The 24,496-nt window shown below is 39.0% G+C and overlaps 2 protein-coding genes across 3 annotated transcripts in view; one reads left to right on the top strand and one right to left on the bottom strand.

Annotated features, from left to right (window-relative positions):
- PIGN (phosphatidylinositol glycan anchor biosynthesis class N) overlaps positions 1–2,290 on the bottom strand; it is an 84,858-nt gene extending 82,568 nt beyond the window's left edge. Inside the window, exon 1 of the mRNA XM_080685127.1 lies at positions 2,096–2,290. The gene's annotated coding sequence lies outside the window, so the exon portion shown is untranslated. The remainder of the gene's footprint in view (positions 1–2,095) is intronic.
- A 123-nt stretch (positions 2,291–2,413) lies between these two features.
- RELCH (RAB11 binding and LisH domain, coiled-coil and HEAT repeat containing) overlaps positions 2,414–24,496 on the top strand; it is a 117,279-nt gene continuing 95,196 nt past the window's right edge. The window contains exons 1-2 of one of the 2 annotated variants that reach the window (XM_080684455.1): positions 2,414–3,251; positions 21,289–21,378. In XM_080684455.1, the coding sequence (XP_080540581.1) occupies positions 2,726–3,251; positions 21,289–21,378 (616 nt within the window). In that variant the 5' untranslated portion in view covers positions 2,414–2,725. The remainder of the gene's footprint in view (positions 3,252–21,288; positions 21,379–24,496) is intronic. The other variant, XM_080684454.1, reaches the window with a different exon arrangement.

Below are 24,496 nucleotides of genomic sequence, written 5' to 3'. Positions count from 1 at the left end.
TAAAGCTATGTCCTTTGGGCCCTACTGACTTGTTTTTTCCAGTTAATATTTGTTTTATTTTTAAAAACCTGTCAAATATTTTCAACATATACTAATATTACATTAATTGATAACTATAATAACAACATTTATGGTATACCACATACCAGATATTGTGACAAGCACATTCCTAATCCTGTGTACTTTCATTATCACCCTTGACAAATAGATGAATGTGAGATGAGAGAAGTAAAGTAACTTTTTTAAGGTCTCACAGCAAATTACAACTGGGATACCAACTTAGGGCTCTTCGCCTGATAAGAACAATCCTCTTCAAGGACCTTAAGTGCAGGAAATTTCTAAAATCCCCCATTATAGAGATGGAATTGTAAATAAACTATTCATTTCTAATCATGCCCTTCCGTGCCATTCCTAATCCACCCATTACTCCATTCCAGAAATTGGTTCCATTTTCAATCTTTCTGGCAAACTCAGTTACAATAAGGATCAGTAATCCTTTCTGTCAAGATATATGTAACAAGCCCTAGCCGGTTTTGCTTAGTGGATAGAATAGAGCATCAGCCTGCTGACAGAAGGGTTGTGGGTTCGATTCAGATCAAGGGCACATACCTCGGTTGCAGGCTTGCTCACATCCCGGACATAGTTGGGGCGCATGTGGGAAGCAACCAATAGATGTATCTCTCTCACATCGATGTTTCTCTCTCTCTGTCTCTCCCCCTTCCTCCACTCTCTCTAAAAATCAATGAAAAAATATCCCTAGAAAAAAATATATTTGTAACAGGATAGAGCATTAGTTATTTTTAATACTATTTTCCTAAAATGAGATTTTTTTCTGCGTTTTTCTTCAATATATCTCTCAGAAAAATATTTAGAATTTGAACATTAGGACCTAATGTTCTATTTTTTAAAAAATATTGAAGTGCTTGGGCTTTCAAATCGAAATTCCAAAAAACTTCTAGCAAAAAAAAAAAAAAAAGCTTCATTCAAATTAAAATTTTAGTTTACTGAGCCTGGGTAAACTGAAATTAAAACCTACATTTAACTGTTGGCATCCCTTTACATGTAAACCAATAACTTGGTCTAAGGTTACATAAGAATGCTCTATTTTAATTTTTCCACAGAACTAAAGGAGGTACTTTACTGCTTGGATATAATATGTAACTTATCTGATAACATAATTACTGCTACCTATTTACTTTGGTCCTTAAAGGAAGCTATACAGAAAGAAAGGAAATCTTAAACCTGCAAAAGGAGCAATTTATGTGTGAAGAAAATAGAAGCTCTTAGGAATAACACCCTAATACTATTGACTAGAAAGTAATATCCCCTTTACCACCTCGAACTGTAATCAAGGAATGATATAAAAGACAAACGTTAGACTTTCAAATTTAGTATACTTCCTTTATGTGCTAACATTTGATAAAATCAAAGCTGTCTAAAGCATCTAAGTTTTAAAATAATTAAGTTTCACTGTCAATACCTGAATTCCAGCCTAAATGGACAAGGTGCAAGGCATAGTGAAAGAAGAGTGGCTTTGGACGTTAAGATAACTGATTTTAGTTCCTTTGAATATTTATGAGTGTAGTTGACTAGACCAGGTCAATGAACGTTTCTAGGCTTAAATTTACTTATTTTTCTACTTGATGGGACTGAATGTGATATTCTAAAAGGTCCCCTGTTGAGCAAATTATGTATTAAGTTTTAAGTGTTTATTGAGCTCCTAACCGCTTGTTATACAAGTCGAGGCTATCAGGATATTCACAGATCCTAGCAAATCCTTTTTCTATTTACTCTCCGCACTTCCCCCGCCCCACCCCGCCCCCTCCGCTGTCGTTTTATAGCACTAACGTGAGGACGAGCCGGTGCTGTTGCCAGGCCTTCAGGGTTAGCAGGCACATGGCTGGGAAGGGAAGGATGAGAAAAGAAGCCAAATTCTAACTACTACCCTGGGGACCCGCTACACATGCAGGGAAAATGCCACCAATTGGCGGCAACCGGAAAGAAAAAGTGAAGCGTGCTAAAGAAGCAGCGATCTGCGGGCATGGGACTAGTTTCGGTGCCACCGCACCTCTGTGCACTGGTCCCCGGATTTTACCTGGGGCTTATCCCGGTCAAGCCTGATCCGGGAATGAGGCCACCTCAGCGCGAAGGCAGGACTCCACTCTTTGGCAAAGTTCTCTCTGCCCACTGAAAGGATAGTCAAAAGAACGTTCCTAAATCGCCGTCATAACCGCATCTCAACCACGGAACGCCCCCTGACACCTACCTAGCCAGCAACAGTTCTCGCGATAATTCTAAGACCATTCCTCCGTAACCCCGCCTTCTCCCTATTCCTAGCCAATCAAACAGGAGTGGGGGCGGGATTTTGTATTTGAGTCAAGAGCGGCTTTGCTGGTGGTTTCTGTGAACCTACGGGGCTGGGGTGGAGCGGGCGCAGGACGGGGCGGGGAGAAGGGGCGGGCATAACACGCTCTATTTCTCGCGAGACTGGAGACCAGGAAGACGCCTGCAAAGCCGGGCTGCTGTTGCAGCCGCGGCAGAGGCGGTGGGTGTTGCTGCCTCCGGACCTTCTGCCTCTGAGCGTTCGCCTGGTCTCCAGGTGGAGAGGCTGGACGTGGCCAGGCCCGGGCTGTGGAGGTGTGCAGTGCCCGCTGAGGGGGAGGGGGAATTCAGGCTGCGGCCTGTCAGCCAGTCAGGGAGGTGCCCACACGCCTGACAGGATAAGATGGCGGCGATGGTGCCTGGAGGTGGTGGCAGTGGTAGCGGCGGCGTGAATCCATTTCTCAGTGATTCAGACGAGGATGACGACGAGGTAGCGACGACCGAGGAGCGGCGGGCAGGACTTCGGCTAGGTTCCGGGGGCGACCTAGATCCTGGCTCTGCGGACTCGCTATCGCCCCAGGATCCCGTGGCCTTAGGGAGCAGTGCACGGCCAGTGCTCCCTGGGGAGGCGGCGGCTGCGGTGGCACTGGGGGGCAGTGGGGAGAACCCGGCCCGGTTGTCAATTGATGCGATCGCAGCTCAGCTGTTGCGCGATCAATACTTGCTGACCGCCCTGGAGCTGCACACCGAGCTGTTAGAGAGCGGCCGAGAGCTGCCTCGGCTGCGCGACTACTTCTCCAATCCGGGCAACTTCGAGAGACAGAGTGGGACCCCGCCGGGGATGGGGGCGCCAGGGATCCCTGGAGCAGCCGGCTTTGGAGGCGCAGGAGGTCGGGAGCCAAGCATGACGTCGGGCGGGGGACAGCTCAGTAAGTGAAAGCAGCCTGTCTGGCCCGCAGGGTTGTTAGGGTTGTGGGGGAGGGTGTTTCTGGGCGGATACCGAATATTATGAACATTTTAGACAGTTGCAGGGGGTAGGGGGTTTTTGCGGTGACTTTTCTTCCCCCCACCCTCGTCTGCCTTCATCCCTTGGCTGAACTTGCCCTGGCTCCTGCCTCCCTAGTTGGTGTCTGTATCTATAAAAATATCCAGCGTTTCTAGTTCACTGGCTATTACAGGACTCCAGACGTCTCCCTTGCAAACTGGCTTATCGCTTTAATCATTTTTCCCTTTTCTCCAATTTCCTGAATCTCCATTACCAGGAAATAGTGTTTCTTAAACTGTTCACTGTAATTTGACTGAAAGTCAAGACCGAGAAAAGAATAGGAAATATTGTTGCTTTATCTCCACTAAAGACCCTTTGTCTTTGGGATGACTTTCTCATTCCAAAAAAAAAAAAAAAAAAAAGATGTGGTTTTCAACTGCATGAAATATGTTCTCTTTCAATATACACAATTTAATTCTATTTCTATGCCTTAATTTCAGTAGTTTCCAAAATGACAGGAAATCTAATGAGCAAGGTAGGCAAATTTAATCTGTGTATCTCGTAGTCCCATCACACCGAAGCTTTTTTAACCTGCATTAAGTTAGAAATTTACTTTCTTATTTGTTAAAATCATTTTTAGCAGCACAGAGTAATCATTTACCCCATTTCATCATATACTATATTTTTAATTGAATTTATTGGGGTTACATTAGTTAATAAAAGTATATAGGTTTCAGGGGTACAATTCTATAATATTGTGTGTACACCACTCCAAGTCATGTCTCTTTCCAGTACCACTTACTAGGTGTACCAGTTAATAATGCAGATTTTGTAACCAGAGAAAACACGATAATTTCAGGAGAAACATCAAAAGCGCTTTATTCAAAGTAATGTCCATCGCTAGCTACACATTTCCCCATCTTTCAGATAATTTGTGAATAGCGTCCCAATAGAACTTACCTTGTTTTGAGGCAAACCATTCAGAGACCCAATTTTCCACTTCTTTTTGAAGTGCTGCTCAGAAAGTGCGTGTGCCATCGATTGGAATAAGTGGTAATCTGAAGGAGCAAGGTCTGGTGAATACAGCCGGTGGGTTAATACTTCCCAGACAAGATCTTTTAACGTGTCTTTAACTGGTTTTGAAGTGTGTGATGGTGTGTCATCATGAGGCAAAATTACTTTGCTGTGTCTTCTGGCACATTCTGGTCATTTCACGATCAAAGAGTGTTTCAAATTGATTTTTTGTTGTCGGTAGCTATCAATATTAACGGTTTCACCTGATTTTAGAAGCTCATAATACACCACACCTTCCTGATCCCACCAAATGCAGAGCATTGTCTTCTTTCTGAAGCAATTTGGCCTTGCAGTCAATGTTGATGGTTGACCTGAATCAACCCAGGATTTTGTGCATTTGAGATTCTCAAAATAAACCCACTTTTCATCGCCAGTCACAATTTGATGCAAAAAAGATGTTCTTTCGTGCTGTTGAAGCAACATTTTACTGATGACTTTTCGGTCTTCCATTTGTCTTTTGTTCAGTTGATGCAGCACCCATTTTTCTTCCTTTAAAATCTTTCCCATTGCTTGTAAATGATCGGAAATTGTTTGCTGAGCAACGTTTAATCTTTCTGTAAGTTGTTTTTGAGTTTGAAACGCATCTTCATCCAATAATGCTTGTAATTGTTGTTCTTCAAACTTTTTCGGTTGACCTGGACGTTCATTGTCTTTCACATCGAAATCATCACTGTTAAAGCATTTAAACCACCGTTCACAGGTATCTTGAGATGGAGCATGTTCACCATAAGCTTCCCGAAGTATATAACTTTTTCTTCGAAATAAAGTAATGAATTAAAACTTCCTGCAAATGTTCTTTTTTTGGCACAAAATTCGACATTTTTAAGCGTAAAAATATCTATGATGTTAACACCTTCAGCAAATTTGACATGAAGTTTTGAAGCTTGTTCTCAATACAACAAAATAGCATACATATTAAATCGCATATATATCAACATATGTGTAACTCCATCTATTGAAAAAAATCCGCATTATTAACTGGTACACCTAGTATTTCTCCCTTTACCCTCTCTTACCAGCCCCCATGCCCCCTTTCCCTCTGGTAATCACCATACTGTTGTCATTCTATTAGGGTTGGAGTTTTTTTTGTTTTTTACTTAATCTCTTCATCTTTTTCACCCAGCTCCCCTCCCCACCCCCTGTCAGTCTGCTCCCTATGAGTTGGTTTCTATTTTATTAGTTTATTTTGTTCATTAGATTCCACATATAAGAGAAATCATATGGTACTTGTTGTATTTCTTTGAATGGCTTATTTCTTTTTTTTATTATTAAAAATTGATTTCAGAGAGAGAAAAAGGGAGAGGGAGAGAGACAGAGAAACATCAATGTGAGAGAGAAACTTCACTCCTGAACACACCCCAACCAGGCATTGAACCCAAAATCTGAGCATGTGCCCTGACCTGGAAAGGAACTGGTAACCTTTCAGTGCACAGAGCAGCACTCAACCAATAGAGCCACACAGGCCAGGGCTGAATGGCTTATTTCACTTAGCATAATACTCTCCTCCAGGTTCATCCATGCTGTCTCAAAGGATAAGATTTCCTTGTTTTTTTATGGCTGAGTGTTATTCCATTGTGTAAATGTCCCACAGCTTTTTTATCCACTAATCTGCTTATGGACACACTTAGGCTGCTTTCAGATCTTAGCTATTGTAAATAACGCTGCAATGAACATAGGGATGCAAATATTCTTTCAAATTATTGTTTTTGGTTCCTTGGGATATATTCCCAGAAGTGGAATCACTGGGTCATAAGACAGTTCCATTTTTAATTTTTTGTGGAAAGCTAACTCCATACTGCTTTCCACAGTGGTTGCACCAATCTACATTCCCACCAACAGTGTGTGAGAGTTCCCTTTAATCCACATCCTCCCCAACACTTGTTTGTTGATTTATTGATGATAGCCATTCTGGCAGGTGTGAGGTGATATCTTTTTTTTTTATATATATATAATATATTTTTTTGATTTTAGAGAGGAAGGAAGAGGGAGAGAGAGATAGAAACATCAATGATGAGAGAGAATCATTGATTGGCTGCCTCCTGCACGCCCCCTACTGGGATCAAGCCTGCAACCCGGGCATGTGCCCTTGATCGGAATCGAGCCCTGGACCCTTCAGTCCACAGGCCGACGCTCCATCCACCAAGCCAAACTGGCCAGGGCTTATTGTGATTTTAATCTACATTTCTCTGATGATTAGTGACACTGAACATCTTTTTATATGTCTATTGGCCATCTCTATGTCTTTTTTGGAAAAGTTTCTTTTTATATGTCTATTGGCCATCTCTGTGTCTTTTTTGGAAAAGTTTCTGTTCATGTCCTTTGCCTATTTTTAATTGGATTGTTTGTTTTTTGGTGTCAAAGTTTATAAGTTATTTATAAATTTTAGATATTAACCTCTTATCAGATATATCATTGACGAATATGTTCTCCCATTCAGTGGGTTGTCTTTTCATTTTGTTGATGGTTTCCTTTGCTGTGCTAAAACCTTTCAGTTTGGCCCTAGCTGGTGTGGCTCAGTTCGTTGGAGCATAGGCCCATGTACCAAAACATGGCTAGTTCCATTTCTGGTCAGGATACAATGGGAATTCATACAGGAAGCAATTGATCAATGTTTCTCTCTCACATTGATGTTTCTCCCTCTCCCTCTCTCTCTCACTTCTTCTCTCTAAAAAAAAAATCAATAAAATTTATTAAACTTTTTAGTTTGATGTAGTCTCATTTATTTTTTCTTTTGTTTCCTTTGTAGTATCTTAGCTAGAGGAATGCTGGTTTCACTTGAAGGAATGAACTTTAATAAAAATTGGACTTATTTTCTTAGGATGAGCCTAGTTTTTTGTACAGTAGAGATATTAGGTGGTCAAATGGGGAAGACAGGTAACTTCTTTTCAGTGATGGATTTCTTTTAGGCAAGGCATTTACCATGCCTTCAAATTTTTATAAGGCAACTAATTTACCAGGAGGCAGTCACTGATGATTAAATGTGATAATTTCACTTGTGAGCCTACAATCTTTTTGTCATCTTCCTCCTTTTTAAAAACTTTCTGTTTCATGATTCTACCTATCCTTTCTCAGAGCTCTCAAAGAGTACATATCTCATTGTGCTCAGTGTTCCTTTTCTAGTATCACCAGTGCTAAAATGTCATAATTACAATCTTCCAAAGTTCCCATCTCTTTCACTTTACAAAGTAGTTCCTACCTGTTAGATTGGAATTGGATTTAGTGCTTCCTCTGGTTTCTGGGAGAGAAAATATCAACAGAATATTTATCTGTTGTATAACTGTCATTTTTCTTGCCTATGCCTTTCCAGTACTTTTTAAATTATTATTAATTCTTATAGAAATTTCTTCAGATATGGTCACTGACTAGTACAGTAGTTTGAATATAGTTGGTGTTCAATATTTTACATTGATTAGTATATTTCTTAATTGTGTGATCAGTTAAGAATTGTAGGGATCCAGAAGATGTATGATGCATGTTCGTGATGGAGAGGCAAAACTAACACATGGAAGAACTATAGAATAGTCTTCTGTGCTACAGATAATAGTGTAAACAATCCGATATAGAAAAACCATTATCGATTATGGTAATGAAATGGCCCTTGTGGAGAAAGTAAAGTTTAAATTTGACCCTCAGGGATGGGTGAAATTTTGACCAAATAGTGACTTTATTATTTGGCCAAATTTAGACTTTTTATCCTGAGTGAGGAAAGAAAAAGGAAGTGAGTTAAAGAAAAGATAATATTTATTTTATATTTTTCCTTGTTTAAAGCATCTTCTGGGAACATGTTTACCATTATCTGGCTCTCCACTTAATAAAGTGTTTCCATTTGGGTAGCTCTAAAAATGCTGATTGATGTTTTAAGCCACTGTGGTACTTTGGCTAAAAGGAAGCAAGATAGGGGTATTAATCAGGGAAAGCAGACTTACTTCTGTCAAAAATTAAAATTACACTTTCTGGTTTTCAAACAAGAAAGTTAGGGGTGATGTTCAGAATGTATACTTGTTTGTTTTTTAAAAACATTGGTTGAACGAGAACCTTTCAGAAATTGGTGTAATTTTCATTTTGTTTACTAGTATTTTTAGGTCCAAAGCTAAATTTGGTTAATTTGTGTGTGTTTTTTTTATGGCTTTTAATAGTGTCTCCTCCCATGGTTGTATGATAATCAACTGCAAAAGAATATTTAGCATGGTCTAAAAACACACTGTGAAATCTAAATTACAAATATCAATTGAGAAAGGGCTGATGGGGGGAAAAAGTAGGTTTACAATTGTGAGTAAAGGAAACAGTTTATTCTTGTATTATTATTTATTAATTATTGTGTTATTCATATGAACAACTGTAAATCTACTTTTGCCCCACCCTTACATTAACAGCGTATATTTTTCTTATAGGTAATTGTTTTTACTGGCTTCATCCAATAAGTACCGTGAGAGTTAATGATGAATTATGGTTTCTAAATTATTGATACTAAAAACATACTTGTTAATATATAAATAGTGTCTTGCTATTTGGCCATATTTTGGATGCAGTGCCTCATTGATAGACTTTTTTGGGGTTTGTATAAATTTTGGATTGATCTACTTCATTTAACTCCCTTATCATATAAGTATTTGTTTTAGTATTGCAAATTTTTGAGATATAATTAAAGAATAATATTGTATTAGTTTTAGGTATCTGTACATAAAAGCCTAATATGCAAAGTGTCCCTTCGGGAGTTGGACTGACCAGGAGTTCGATCGCTCGCTATGACATGTGCTGACCACCAGGGGGTGGCGCAGAACGAAGGAAGGCCCTGGCCATCAGCCAGGGAATGGAGGCTCCAACCAGCAGCCGGCACCAATTTCGCTAGTGACCCTAATTGTGCACCAATTTCATGCACTGGGCCCCTAGTATAACTTAATGATTGATATATGTGTATATTGTGAAATGATTGCTACAAGTATAGTTAATGTCCATTACCACACATTGCTGTATTAAAATTATATTGGGTATTCTGATTGCTTTTGAGGAGAGAAACATTAGGGACATGAGTGTGTTATTTCTTTTTAAATTTTGAAATTTATATGAAAAATGTTAACAGTTCGTTTTGGGTGATGTTTATATGATGTTGTCCTTTGCACTTTCCTTTTTAAAAAGCACTTAAAACAGTATGAACAGTGCTTTGCAAAATGTGCATTTGATTAATTATGGCAAAACAAGGAAGTTTTGTATTGGAAATTGATTCTACTGTTCCACCATTAATTGGCACCTAATCCTATAATCTGTGCAGTGTGGACAGAGTTTGGTGTTTGGGAGACATGAAATACCATCTTCTCTCTGATATATGAACACAAAGATTATATTTTGCATAATAACTTATTTCTCATCTGTGTCTGACTTATGTCCTACCTTTTCTGTCACCTTATATTGAATATCAGTATCTTATATATCATCTATTAAGTAAATTTGAAAAAAAAAAACAGGATTAAAAAATGTCATTCTTTGCTGACAAACTAAATGATTACACATGTACCAGTTTATCTATTCTCAATTTCCTGTTGCCATTCATAACCTTGAGGATCAGTTCTGTTTGGAATAAGTTAATAATTCTTAGTATAATCTTGACACAAATTTCTTTTAGGATACATTTAGCATGTTTTAAGTGAACAAAACTACTTTATACCAATAGTTTTTTTGTTGTTGTTGTTGCATTGTATTTGTATCTTGTAAGTATTCTGTATTTGTGTATGGAAGTAGAATTACCACTAGAAAAGGACCTACAAAAGTCAAAAGTTTCTAATTTTTCTAGTCATGAGTAGAGCTCCTTATTATAAGCATTCTTTTACCATCATGGTAAGGATTGAAGTTTTTTTTTTCCTTCAGGGGTAGATGTGTAAGGATGGTTGACCAAAGAATGTAAGGTGGAATGATGAGATTTATGAATGTTAAAATCTCTAGTCACATTTTATCATTGTTCTTAAAGATCAACATTTGCATTTTGTACCCTTTAATAAGTTACAATAGTAACATTACTGATTTTTGTTTACTACTCCTTTAAATAAGATGACCAAAGGTAGCCTGTATTGATAGGTAATTTATGAATCTGTGTTCTCACTGGACCCTTCAATTTCCCTTTTCATTTCTATAATTTGTTATAGACATACTTGTTTGTATTGAAACACTTGAACCAAGATTTATTAAAATACCATTTTAAAGTAAAGGCATTAAAAATTGAAAACAACCTAAATGTTCAACAGTAAGGTATTAATTAGTTTAAATATATAATCTACATGTGCTGATCTGGAATGATCACCAAGTTATAAATTGAATAAGTTAGGATGCAGCCAATATGTATATGTTTTCATTTATGTATAAAAAAGGGATAAATTTGCATATGCCTGGCATGTTTTGAAAGGCTACATCAGAAGAGTCGAAACAATGATTGTTGCTGCAGAGGAGGATTGCTGGTTGGGAGATGGGCACAGGGACTTACTTTTTATTTGTAGGTCCTTTTATATTTTACCACATGTCATCTCTTAAATGGCAGGACTGGGATTCCAACCCAGATCACTGATTTCAAAGTCTGCTCTCTTTCCACTACACCACAACTACTGTTTTATGTCAAGTTTGAGACACAGACTCAGTAAAAGTTCTCAGATCATTTTAGTATATAATCAGGCAAAGTATTTTAGTAATTCATTCAGAGTACGTATATCTTACTAATTCAGTCAGAATAGTCAGTCATCTTAATGCAGAGGGCTAGTCAGGTAGTACAAAATTGGTTATTTAAAAAATAAAGTGATGCCAGTCAGGGAGCGTAAGGAAGCCAACTGATTGATGTTTCTCACATCAATGTTTCTATCTCTCTTTCTGTTTCTCTCTCTCTAGGATATTGCCTCTCACTAACCATGTCCTTGGGTGAGGATTAAAAAATAATAATAATAGCCCTAACTGGTTTTGCTCAGTGGATAGTGTTGGCCTGTGGACTGAAAGGTCCCAGGTTCGATTCTGGTCAAGGGCATGTACCTTGGTTGCGGGCACATCCCCAGTAGAAGGTGTGCAGGAGGCAGCTGATCGATGTTTCTCTCTCATTGATGTTTCTAACTCTCTATCCCTCTCCCTTCCTCTCTGTAAAAAATCAATAAAATATATTTAAAAAAAATAATAATAATAAATAAAATAAACTGTAGCAACACACTAAGGTGAGGTGAATAATCTGCCTAAAGCATCATTTAATGTCAACAAGGTGTCTATACTGCACAGCACTCAACATAATCCAAATCAGGAAATGCACATACTACATGTGATTGTAGGATCAACTAGCTTCAAATTAGAGCCAAATATAGTCACCAGTTCTTCTGATTGAAATTGTTTTACAAGCCTGAATTAGTTTGCCATTCTGCAAAGTAGGGGGATCACCTTAGGGGCAAACCTGTCCCAAAATTCATCTCACAATAGCAGTGAGGATTCAGGCATCTACCAAATCATTATTTTTCTTATAAGTTTAAGGCATAGCTCTCTTTTTATCTTGAAGCTTTGCTGCATGGTTACATCTAAGTTTCTAGAATACTCGTGGAGCATGACTAAGTCTTGAGGAGGAGACCACTCAGTGCAATCAGGGGTGTAGCCTTCTTCCAGATTTTCCTACCTATTATTTCAGAAATCCCCAGCAGTCAGAAACAATGTTCATATGTTTTTGAAACCAGCTGGTCCTGTTGTAGGTGGATAGGTTGCTCTAAGTAGTGACATCATATTTTCTGTTATTTCTAACCATCTATCAAGTTCTATGCCTGAGTGCTGCCTTAGTTCAAGCCTTTAGCTCCCATCTGGATCATCAGTTTTAGACTTATAACAGTGCATTTAATCTTCATTCTCATTTTTACTTGATTTTAGAAGGTATTTGTTCCTGTCACTCCAACTAAAACCTTTTAAAATTGCTTCCTCCTGTTCAGTTGCTTCCTACTTGCACAACTGTGAATTGTCTGCTTTCTTTCATTACTGTGAAATGCAGATGGTAGCGACCCCTCTTACGGGAGGTTGTTATCTGCAAAAAGTGGCACAAAAAAAGTGGTCAAAAATGTTAAGTATCATAATAACTATTCTTATTAATAATCCTCCTCTATCTGACAACTATTCATATGGTAAAATCATCCAGCATTATAGAAATTTAAGTAAATGGTTTGTCAATAAATTTGTGTTTAAATATCTTCCTAAGTTTAAATCTTTTGGCTTTAAAGTTGAACTCACTGTGGAATCTTGTGACAAAGAAAAGATGGACTGCAAACTGGGAGACTAGAATTCTACTTCTAGCTTGCTCACAGATTAACCTTTAACATAAAGTGATCTGATTGAATCATTATCTGTGTGCATGACTTAATTCCAGTGGTTTATAAGTTTATTTGAGGCAAGGACTTTTATCTTTTTACTCCCCACTGTGGTTTAGTAGGTATTCATAGAATTCATGAATACATAGCTCAGTTTTGCTCATCTATAAAGATGAGAGTATTGGAATATCTCTTAAGATTACTTCTCACTCTCAAGTATTTTAAATATAGGATCAGTGAAATGAGCCCAAGCATCAGAAAAGAATTGAGGATCAGAAAATATAAATGTGATTTTTGCTATTGACACATCTCTAAGATTCCATTTTAATTTAAGTGGGTAGCATTTAAAATTATACACAACCTCAGTCAGGTAAATTTATTATCTTTATTTATTTATGTATTTTTATTGTCTAAAGTTTTACATATGTCTTCTTTTTCCCCAATTGACACCCCCCCCTACCATCCATTCCCAGCCCGGGCAAGCCCCCACCACCCCAGTGTCTGTGTCCATTGGTTATGCTAATATGCATGCATACAAGTCCTTTGGTTGCTCTCTACCCTCCCCTACCATTTGTCTCTGGATCTATTCTTGTTCATCAAATTAGGTTGATCATTATATCCCATATATGAGTGAGATTTATTATCTTTTTTATTTATTAAATTTATATACTATACATTTATTATTTACCATGACATAGGTTTTTTTAGGCATAGGCATGATTCAATAAATGACCTTTACTGAAAGAGTTAGAATATAAAAGTTAATTCCTTGATACTATATTTCTTCCTATTCTTTAGTTGTGAATTGAGTACTTTTAAGACTTTTTAATTATAAAATACACTACACTAATAAAAGAGAAACATGCAAATTGACCGTCACTTGGCTACGCCCACCAGCCAATCAGGAGTGAGTATGCAAATTAACCCAACAAAGATGGCGGCGGCCATGGACCTGAAGCGAGCAGGAGGCTTGGGTTGCCCCCAGTGACAGAGGAAGCCAAGCTTCTAGCCCACCCTGGCCTCCACTCAAGGAGGAGCTGGGAGCCTGGGTCACTGGGGGGCGTGGCCAGCCTGAAAACGGCCCTCAGCCCCTTACCCAGGCTGGCCACGCCCCCATGGGGTGAGGGTCCCCGCTGGGGGGCATGGCCAGCCGGCAAACAGCCATCAACTCCTCACCCAGGCTGGCCAGGCACCCCAGCAGGAACCCCCACCCTGAGGGGGGTGTGGCCAGATTGAAAACAGCCCTCAGCCCCTCACCCAGGGTGGCCACACCCCCCCCAGCAGGGACCTTCACCCCATGGGGGCATGGCCAGCCTGCAAACCACCACATGCCCCTTGCCCAGGCTGCCCCACTTCCCAAGGGAACCCCCACCCTGATCCGGGACACCCTTCAGGGCAAACCAGCCAGCCCCCACCCGTGGTGCACCAGGCATCTATCTATACTAATAAAAGGGTAGTATGCTAATTAGACTGGGAGACCTTCCAGGAGACCTTCTGGACATTCTTCTGGACAAAGCCATGGTGGCAGGGCCAAGGTAGAGGCAGTTAGAGGCCAAGAGGGGAGGGCAGTTGTGGGTGATCAGGCCAGGATTGGACGGCAGTTGTGGGTGATCAGAGGGGGGGTGGTCATTGGGGGTGATCAGGCCGGTGGGGGGGGCAGTTGGGGGTGAGCAGACCAGCAGGGGGGCCAGTTGGGGGAAAGCAGGCCATCAGTGGGGGTCAGTTGTGGGGTGATCAGGACAGTGGGGGAGGCAGTTTGGGGTGAGCAGGCCAGCAGGGGGGCAGTTGGGGGCAAGCAGGCTGGCAGGGGGGGCAGTTGGGGGCAAGCACATTGGCACAGGGGGCAGTTGGGGGTGATCAGGCTTGCGGGGGTGGGGACATTTGGGGGCGAACAGGCTGGCAGCAGGGGGTAGTTGGGGGCGAGCAGGCTGGCAGGCAGAGTGGTTAGGGGCAATCACGCAGGCAGGCAGGCGAGCGGTTAGGAGCCAGTGGTCCTGGATTGCAAGAGGGATGTCCAACTGCCAGTTTAGGCCCGATCCCTGTAAACTGGCAGTAGGACATCCTTCGAGGGGTCCCAGATTGGAGAGGGTGCAGGCCAGGCTGAGGGACCTCCCCCGCCCCCGTGCACGAATTTTGTACACCGGGCCACTAGTTATAAAATATTGAAGTTTTTGGAGAAAAGATATCAAAACACATACAAAGAAATTCAAACAGCCCTAGCCAGTGGCTTAGTTGGTTGGAGTGTTGTTTCATATACCAAAGGATGGCAGGTGTGATTCCTAGGTTGCGGTTCAATCCCCACTGGAGACAACTGATGGATGTTTTTTTTCCTCTCTCTCTTAATCTCTCCCTCCCTTCCCCCCTCCCTTCCTATCTCTCTAAAAAAAAAAACAAACAAAAAAATAACAGTGAAAACATATCCTTGGTAAGGGTTGAATTTAAAAAATATTCAAACAGTATGGAGTATGTAATGAAAAATTTTAATTCTACTTCTCAATTAGTATTAACTTATTTATATATTTATAAAAACATATAAAGCACATATAAGCATATACAACATACCTACAAGGACTTTTATATATACGTCTTTAAAAATTATTCTTTAATATTTTACTGTACCTTTCTGTCAGTAACCTGGTACACAGTAGTTTAACAGATGTTTTAATTGAATTAACCAATGCTCTTTATTAGTCAGCTGCTGGTCAGTCTTCCTGATACATTTAATTTTTAAAGTGCTATTTAGTTTCCCTAAAAGATATCTTTTCAAGCATCTGAGACTAATTTTTTTAACTGATGTAAAATTTCATTCTGTCATCAGTTCTAAAGTATTAAATGTAAATATGAATTAGACTACTTACATGCATGATTTATAAAGTCAGTCTGCATGTCTTATAGTCACACTGTATAATGTATTTAGTTTTTAGACTTAGTAAAACTTACATACAGGTTTTACCGGTTTGTGGATTATGATGAAAGTCCCTGATAGTTCAGTTTCTGAGTTATAAAGTAAATATTAAGAAGTTATACAATCCTGGAATTTGAAGAAATGCTGATACAGTTCATATTAGAATATGTAGCTTCTTTCTTTTTTTAACAAATATATTTTATTGATTTCATAGAGGAAGGGAGAGTGATAGAGAGAAACATCAATGATGAGAGAGAATCATTAATTGGCTGCCTCTTACATGCCTCACAAGGGTTGGGGGGGATCATCAAGCCCCCAACCCTCTAGGTCCACGCTCAAGCACTAAGCCACACTGACTGGGCTGTAGCTTCTTTCTTAATAAAAGAGGTTAATTTTTCCAAACTCTTCTTTTATATTAGAGTATTTGGAAGGGCATTTGCTTGCCCTGAAAAAAAATGTGGCTGCATCTAAAGAAGCATACTTATTTTAGAGCTATAATATTACCTTATATACCTCTTAAATCCAAAGTACATTTTATTTACAAAATTTGTTATGGGTTAGTAGTTAGTACAATAAAAGTTTAAATTACTTTCTTCATAAATAATTATTTTTCCTCACATGGTGGAATACATTTTAATGAATTACGACATGAATTTTATGACATCATAGTTATTGTTATTTAAAAAGTATTGTGGCTTTTTTTTCTTGGAAAATAGAAAGTATTGGGGCTTGGAACTAAAAAAAATATTTAGAATATATTTTTCAATGGCCATATTAACGCTGTGTTTTAATAAAATTAAACTGTGTTTGCTTTCCTCAAGGAATTTTCCTATTGCATAGGTGATTTCTTTCAGAGTATAATGGAGGGATAATGTATGGTGATCAACTAGGCTCTAACCTATACCTTTATGTCTGATTAAAAATATTAAAAAGAGGAAGAGAAAGAAATACTTAGAAAACTAACATTAGATGGATACTTCACATCATAAAAAATATATATCTGAAATCAGCCAACGTCAGTACTTAACATTCCATGAACATCAGGACTAACTAAAACAGTGAGGTCTGGTATTACAAAACCAGAATATTGATTGATGTAAGTTCATCCTATTTGATGTACATGTTTAAATATACAGGTTAGAGACATCAGAATAAACTAATGAGTAGCTAAGACATGTGACTAAGAGCATAGAGTATGGTACGCAAGTAGAGTTTCTGGTTAGGGCAGTAATGGCCAGATAAACTAATTTATCAGGAAAGTCAAGATGTTAGATATGTGGTCAAAGAATGTGAATAGAAAATTCACACACATACCCCCAAAAGGTAGATGGCCAATATGTTTTTTAAAGAATGTGCAAGTTCACCAGGAATCAAAGAGATGCCTAGGTAATTAAGATATAATTGTATAGTATGTTAAATTGGTGCATTTAAAAATACTGATTGACAACAGCTATTATATGGTGCTGATGGAACTCAGATTGCTATGTATACTTATTCTGGAAATCAGTTTAAGCAATATGTATCAAGGATTTGTGCACTGGTGAGGGGCGTGTTCTGCGCGGATCGGGCCACTGTGGGAGTCCTGCTCATCTCAGTCTGCCGAGTGACTGTGAACCCACCCTCTGAGTGACTGCCCCCTGGTCCTGCATCTTCCATGGAGCCAGAGCACTCGCCTCTCCAGGGGACCCATTTGGGGCTGGGCCCAGGAACAGTAGCGCTGAGAGGTGGCAGAGTAGGCCTCAGTCCTGCGGCAGCAGCCACAAACCTTCATGCACAGGGCGGGGGTGGGGGTGGGGGTGGGCCTAAGCCGGCAGTTGGACATCCCTCTCGCAATCTGGGACCGCTGGCTCCTAACCATTCACCTGCCTGATCGCCCCTAACTGCCTCTACCTGCCTGCCTGATTGCCCCTAACCCCTCTGCCTGCCAGCCTGATTGCCCCTAACTGCCCTCCCCTGCCGGCCTGATCTCGACCCTAACTGCTCTCCCCTGTCGGCCTGATCTTGCCCCCAGTGGCCCTCCCCTGCCAGCCTGATTGCCCCTAACCCCCTGCCAGCCTGATCTCGCCCCCAACTACCTTCCCCTGCTGGCCTGATCGCCCCTAACTGCCTCTGCCTCGGCCCCCACTACTATGGCTTTGTCCTGAAGAAAGTCAGACATCCGGAAGATGGCCGGTCAACCTGGTCTCATTAGCATATTACCCTTTTATTAGTATAGATAGCCTTAATGATATGGCAAATTTTCACTATATCAGCTTCATTTTTAAAAAGCAAGATACATAATTATATGTATTCTGTTTTTGTAAAAATATACGTACTTAGACATGGTCAAAAAAGAATATCTAAAAATTTTGGGGAAAATTTCAGTGATATCTGTTCTTATCCCCAATTTTACTGGAATTGGGATATTTATTTTGTTTTCTATGTACCTTTATTTTTATAATTATTTATAATATGTATATTTATGTAATTTTGGGGAAAGCTTTTGTTTATGATGGTGTGGTACAAAACATTGGAGTAAAGTAGTTAGATTAATTTTTTTTTTGAAGAGCTGAAAATTTTAGGTACTTTGTATATAGTGATATAGGGACTTCATTTTATAATAGATCATATTAGTTATTTCCAAGCAGGTATAGTTACAGGTCACTGGTTTATTCGAGCCTGTCATTTTATATTTTTCACCTATTTAAAAGATGTCTAAATAAAAAGCCTTATAAAGTTTATCTACTATATTTTGAAATTTATTTCCTTTTTAAAAATATTTATTGATTTGAGAGAGAAAAGGGCCTTTGTGAAAAATATTTAGGAAACTGATTAAATTTATTTTGCCTTCATTTTGGAAGGATATTTTTGTTAAATATGAAATTTGAGTTGCCATTTCCTCAATGTACTCTAAAGATGTTCCTTCTTTTATTAATAACTTTATTTAAACAATTTTAAAATTTACCCATTCAGTGTTTGTTTTCAGTATATTTATAGAGTTGTACAACCACCACCTAATCGAATTTAGATTATATTCATCACCCTCCCAAAAAAATCTCTCAGCCATTACCAAATATCCCATTCATCCCCACTCTCCAGTCCTAGGGAACTACCAATCTACTTTCTTCCTCTATATATTTGCCAATTTTATACATTTCTTATGGATGAAATAATACAGGATGTGGTTCTTCTGTAACTGGATTCTTTCATTTAGGATAATATTTTCTAGCTCCATCCATGTTGTATCATGTATCAGTATTTCAGTCCTTTTTATTGCTAAATAACATTCAATTATATGTGTTTACATACTACATTTTACTTCTCCATTAGTTAATAGACATTTGGTTGTTTTGACTTTTTTGCTTTTATGAATAATGCTGCTATGAACAATTGTGTGCAAGATTTTGTGTGCACACGTTTTTATTTCTCTTGGATGAAAGAGGAATTGCTAGGTCATGTGGTAACTCTTATGTTTAGCCTTTTGAAGAATTGCCAAACTGTTTTCTAAAGTGGCTGCACCAATTTCATCCCCAGAAGCAATATATGAGGGTTCCAGTTTCTATGGATACTGGCCAACACTTTCTTGTATTTTTATTAAAGTAAGATATAATTCAAATGCCATGTAATTCTTGTACAAAAATTTCACCATTAAAGTATGTAATTCAGTAGTTTTTTTTTTTTTTAAATATATTTTATTGATTTTTTACAGAGAGGAAGGGAAAGGGATAGAGAGTTAGAAACATCGATGAGAGAGAAACATCGATCAGCTGCCTCCTGCACACCCCCCACTGGGGATGTGCCCACAACCAAGGTACATGCCCTTGACTGGAATCGAACCTGGGACCCTGGAGTCCACAGGCCAACGCTCTATCCACTGAGCCAAACCAGCTAGGGCAGTAGTTTTTAATGTATTTAAAAACATGCACACTCATCATCACTCTCAATTCCAGAACATTTTCAGCACCTCTAAAAGAAATCCTATACACATTAGTAGTCACTGCCCATTCTCCTCTATCACTAGCCTCTGGCAACCACTCATCTATTTGTGTTTCTATAGGTTTGCCTATTCTAGACATTTCATATGAATGGAATGATACAGTATATGGCCTTATGTGTCTGGTTTCTTTCACTTAGCATGTTTTCAAGGTTTATGTTGTAGCATGTATGAGTACTTCATTTCTTTTTGATGGCCGAATAATATTCCATTGTATGGATATACTATGTTTTATTCATGCATGCATTGATAGACATCTGGTTCATTTGTTATTGTGAATACAGTCATGCGCTACATAATGTTTCAGTCAAGGACAGATCACATATACATAGTGGTCCAATAAGATTATAATGGAGTTCAAAATTCTTATCACCTGGTGACACCATACAGTCATAACTTAAAAGCTCATTACTCATGTGTTTCTGGTGATGCTGGTATAAACAAACCTACTATGCTGCCAGTTATATAAAAGTGTAGTATATGCAATTATGTACAGTACACGATACTTGATAATAAATGGCTATTACTGGTTTATGTACTATACTTTTTATCATTATTTTAAAGTATATTCTTTCTACTTATGAATAAAAATTTGTTGTAAAACAGTATGCCATGTTAACACCAGCAACAGTCTTATACATCCCATGTTTACTATGTCTCTTGATCATTTTTTGTACTGTATTTAATGTCATTTTGTTTTGTATGGTAACATGCTGTACAGGCTTATAGCCTGGGAGCAGTTATCATCTAGATTTGTATAAGTATGCTCTGATGTTTGTACAAGGATAAAATTGCCTAATGACACATTTTTTCAGATCTAGAATTTCCACTGGAAAATTTTTTTTTTAATTTTATTGATTTCAGAGAAGAAGGGAGGGGGGGGAGAGAGAGAGAGAGAGAGAGAGAGAGAGAGAGAGAGAGAGAGAGAGAAACATCCATGAGGAGAGAGAATCATGAATCGGCTGCCTCCTGCACGCCCCCTACTGGAGGGGACCGAGCCTGCAACCTGGGCATGTGCCCTTGACTGGGAATCGAACCCGGGACCCTTCAGTCCGCAGGCTGACGCTCTAACCACTGAGCAACACCGGCTAGGGCCACTGGAAATTTTTTATAATCTGTCTTTCTGCTAAGATTTCCTCTCCTTTTGTTCATTGTACACTTGCATTTACTTCACTGAGCATAATTATAATAGCTATTTTAAAATGTTAGTCTACTAATTCTAATATCTGGATTATTTTGGGATTGGTCCCTGTTAATAGTGTTTTCTCTTGAGACTAGGTCACAATTTACTAGTTCTTATGTATTAAGAAATTTTGGACTGTGTGGTGGACAATGTGTGTTATTGTTGTGGAGACAGGATTCTGCCCTATTTTTTCAACCTTCATATTTTTTAGTAAGAAATTATCTAGTCAGACTCAATCTGCAACTCCTGGGCAACAGTTCAAAAATTTTATTTCTTCTTTTTTTTTGCTTTTAGATTGGTTGGTTGCATTATGCCTTGTGTGTGCATTGTTCAGGAGTTAGCCAGAGATTTGGGCAGGGAAACTTGAGTTTGTTTAATTGGTGTGGGCATTTTTACCGTAGTTTATTGCTTTAATAGAATTTCTAGATCTTAGAATCATAGTTTTATTAACTAGAAATTATTGTAAATAATTGATTGCCATTACCTTATTTTGATAATTAAATAAAAATCTGTTTAATACTTCTATTTTTCTCTTCATTACAGATAGAGCTGGGAGCATCAGTACTCTTGATTCTTTAGACTTTGCAAGATATTCAGATGATGGTAACAGGGAAACAGATGAGAGAGTGGCAGGTGAGTAAGATTGTAAAGACAGATTTAGATTCTTAGCCATTCCAGAAATAATAAAATGACTTGAGGAATTCTTTTTCTTCTACAATTTGGTGTGTTAATATAATTATATAGTTATTATGCAAAATTATTTTATTAACTTATTGGCGCCAGGGAACATCTCAACCTGTAACTTCCTCTTCCAGTGTTGCTGTGTCTGATTATGCAATTTTCTGAGTTCTTATAACCAACAGTTTACAATCATGTAGTTATGAAACTGATGTAAACAGCTTTAAGTTAGCCATAGTTTAGTACAAAGTTAGTTGGACGTTGGCCTTCTCATTCCTTTGATCCTCCAAACCAGGTCTGATATTCAGGTGTTGTATGCCAATACAACTCTAAAGATTGTTCAAATTGGTTGAAATACTTTCTTGTAGGTTGTTTAATAAAATTTGTCTTAAGGTTCCCCAGGTATTCCCCATCACAGCATCTCTCCAGAAACTTTTCCTGACTTTCCTATGATTCAGAAAAGAAAGGGTTAATGCTTGGTACAGCAGGGGCCTTTAGGACCTTGCCCATTCCAAGAAGAAGACCAATAACATTCTTTCTGGTTGCTTGGTTACTCATTCTAGTCTTCTTCCCCTCCCCACCCTCCAACAAGTTCTGCCTTCTAAGCATCACCACTGGATCTGTAGAGACTTCAGAAGATCAATTTGTATCTGTGTTCTGCCCACCTCAAGTGAGGCCAGTTGTATTCTACTGGGGATCCGCTGGCTCTTTAAGTGTCAAATGGCTGGTACCTTTTTGGTACCTCAAGGCTGTGACTATCTGTCATTGAAATCATTCTTGAGTGCCTTGTAGGAATTGTAGTTTTCATAGGATATTGGTGGGGATAGCAGATCGCTATCAGTTAAATATCTTGATCTTCATCATAATGGTGGGCACTCTTGGAGCAAGAGGGATGCCACATGGGACAAATGGAGCCTGTGGAGGCAATATAAGTCCGGAACACCCATAAAGTGGATTCTTCTCTTGACCAACTGTTGAATTTTTCTTCCATTTACTGGGACAATTTTGTTAAAACCTACCAAATGTTTACCCATCATGGTCTTCTATAATAGTAAAAGCATAATATGCTAATTAGACCAGACGTCCTTCCAGTCGACCTTCCGGATGAAGCCACGGCTGTGAGGGAAGCCCGGGTCCCAGGTGCCTGCTGGTAGCTGGAGGGAAGCCGGTGCTGGTGCCGGCAGCCGGGGGAAGGAAGGCCAACTCTTGCACGAATTTCATGCAGTGGGCCTCTAGTTATAATAATAAAAGTGAATGCTAATTTTTACATAGCACTCCATTCTAAACACTGTGCTAAATGTATATTAAACCATTGAGTTATAGAATTATCCTCCTCCTCCCCAGGAAACTTCAGTGACAGAGCTAGGATTCAAATGCAGATAGCCCAGCAACAAAGCCCACAATTGACTGTATCTTATGCTACCACTTAGCATGAAGGATGAGGTTTGACCTGATTAAAAATGACATTCAAATATATGATTTTTATTCATTGCTTGAAAATGAAGATATTGAATATTTAAAAATCTCATAGTATTATATGAGTTAAAAATGATGTAACTGTTTTTGATTCAGAAGCTAAGAGAAGATTCAGCAGTATAAGCAATAGCAATGCCATTTGAATGGGGATGTCAGTGGAAGAGTTAAATGTGGCTCTCTGTATCAAATCATGATTTGTCATAAGCATTATGAATTTTTGTTTGTTTGTTAACCCTCACCCAAGGATATTTTTTCATTGATTTTTTTTTAGAGAAAGTGGAAGGGAGGGGGAGAGACCAAGAAAGAGAAACATCAATGTGAGAGAGACATATCGATTAGTTGCCTCCTGCAAGTGCCCTGACCAGGGCCAGGGATCGAGCCTGCAACCAAGGTACAGGCCCTTGACCAGAATCAAACCCAGGACCCTTCAGTCTGTGGGTGAATGCTCTATCCACTGAGCCAAACTGGTTAGTATTATTAATTGACAAATGTATCAAAACAGTAAATCTAGCCCTAGCCAGTGTGGCTCAGTATGGACCAGAGTCCCAGGTTTGATTCCGGTCAAGGGCACGTACCTTGGTTGCAGGCTCCTAGCATCATTCTCACTATCATTTTCCTAAATTTAAAAATCTGATTTTTTTTTGCCAAATATGTATAGGTGTTCCTTCAAAAAGGAAGCGGTGAACAACTGTTTATTGAGCACCTGCTCTGTGTACCTCTTAAATTTTCAAGTTTTCTTAAAAATGCAACAAGGGAAATTTATAGTTTAAATATTGGGATTGCCAGTCTTTATTTTAAGCATTTTGAGCATCTGCTATGTGTTCAGACTGTTATGCACTGGAAATAGAAATATGAAATACATAATACCTGCCCTCAAGGAATGTGTACTGAAACATGTCTATATCTCTAACGCAGATAAATGTTCAGTGCTTTGGCAACAGTGAAAAGGACCTGTGACTTGTGGAACCAATAATATTCTTGTCTCAGGTTCACAGGATCTATCTTTTAGCATCAGAGTCTCTGACTTTATTTGTTCTCATATCTCTACCTGTTACTATATTACTTCCCTAGTTCACACCTTATCTTTCATGTTGGAATCTAGAGAACTACAAAAACTGTGCTTTCTAATTTGTACGAAAGACACTCCTAATGCTGGTAAGATCAGTAATGTTTCAGGTTTATTACATATGGCATTAAGTATTAGCATACTCATTTATTAAAAAAATATTTGAGTGCTTACTCTGTATTCAAAGTATTATGCTGTTCTTGGGACAACAATCATATGAAGCCTTTATAAAGCTTAAATAACCTATTAGACATCCTATCTAATAAAAGAGTAATATGCAAATTGTCCGTCACTCCAACACATAAGATGGCTGACCCCATGTGGATACAAGATGGCTGCCACAAGATGGCCAGCAGAGGAGGGCAGTTGGGAGGGACCAGGCCTGCAAAGGAGGGCAGTTGGGGGCAATCAAGCCTGCAGGGGAGGGCAGTTAGGGGTGACCAGGCCAGCAGAGGAGAGAAGTTGGGGGCGACGGGGCCTGCAGGGGAGAGCAGTTGCAGAGGACCAGGCCTGCAGGGGAGAGCAGTTGGG

The sequence above is a fragment of the Plecotus auritus genome (genome assembly GCF_963455305.1).
Source record: "Plecotus auritus genome assembly, chromosome: 8".
NCBI lineage: Eukaryota > Metazoa > Chordata > Mammalia > Chiroptera > Vespertilionidae > Plecotus > Plecotus auritus.
The sequence above is the reverse complement of the archived record's forward strand: the minus strand, read 5'-3'. Positions and strand labels throughout refer to the sequence as shown.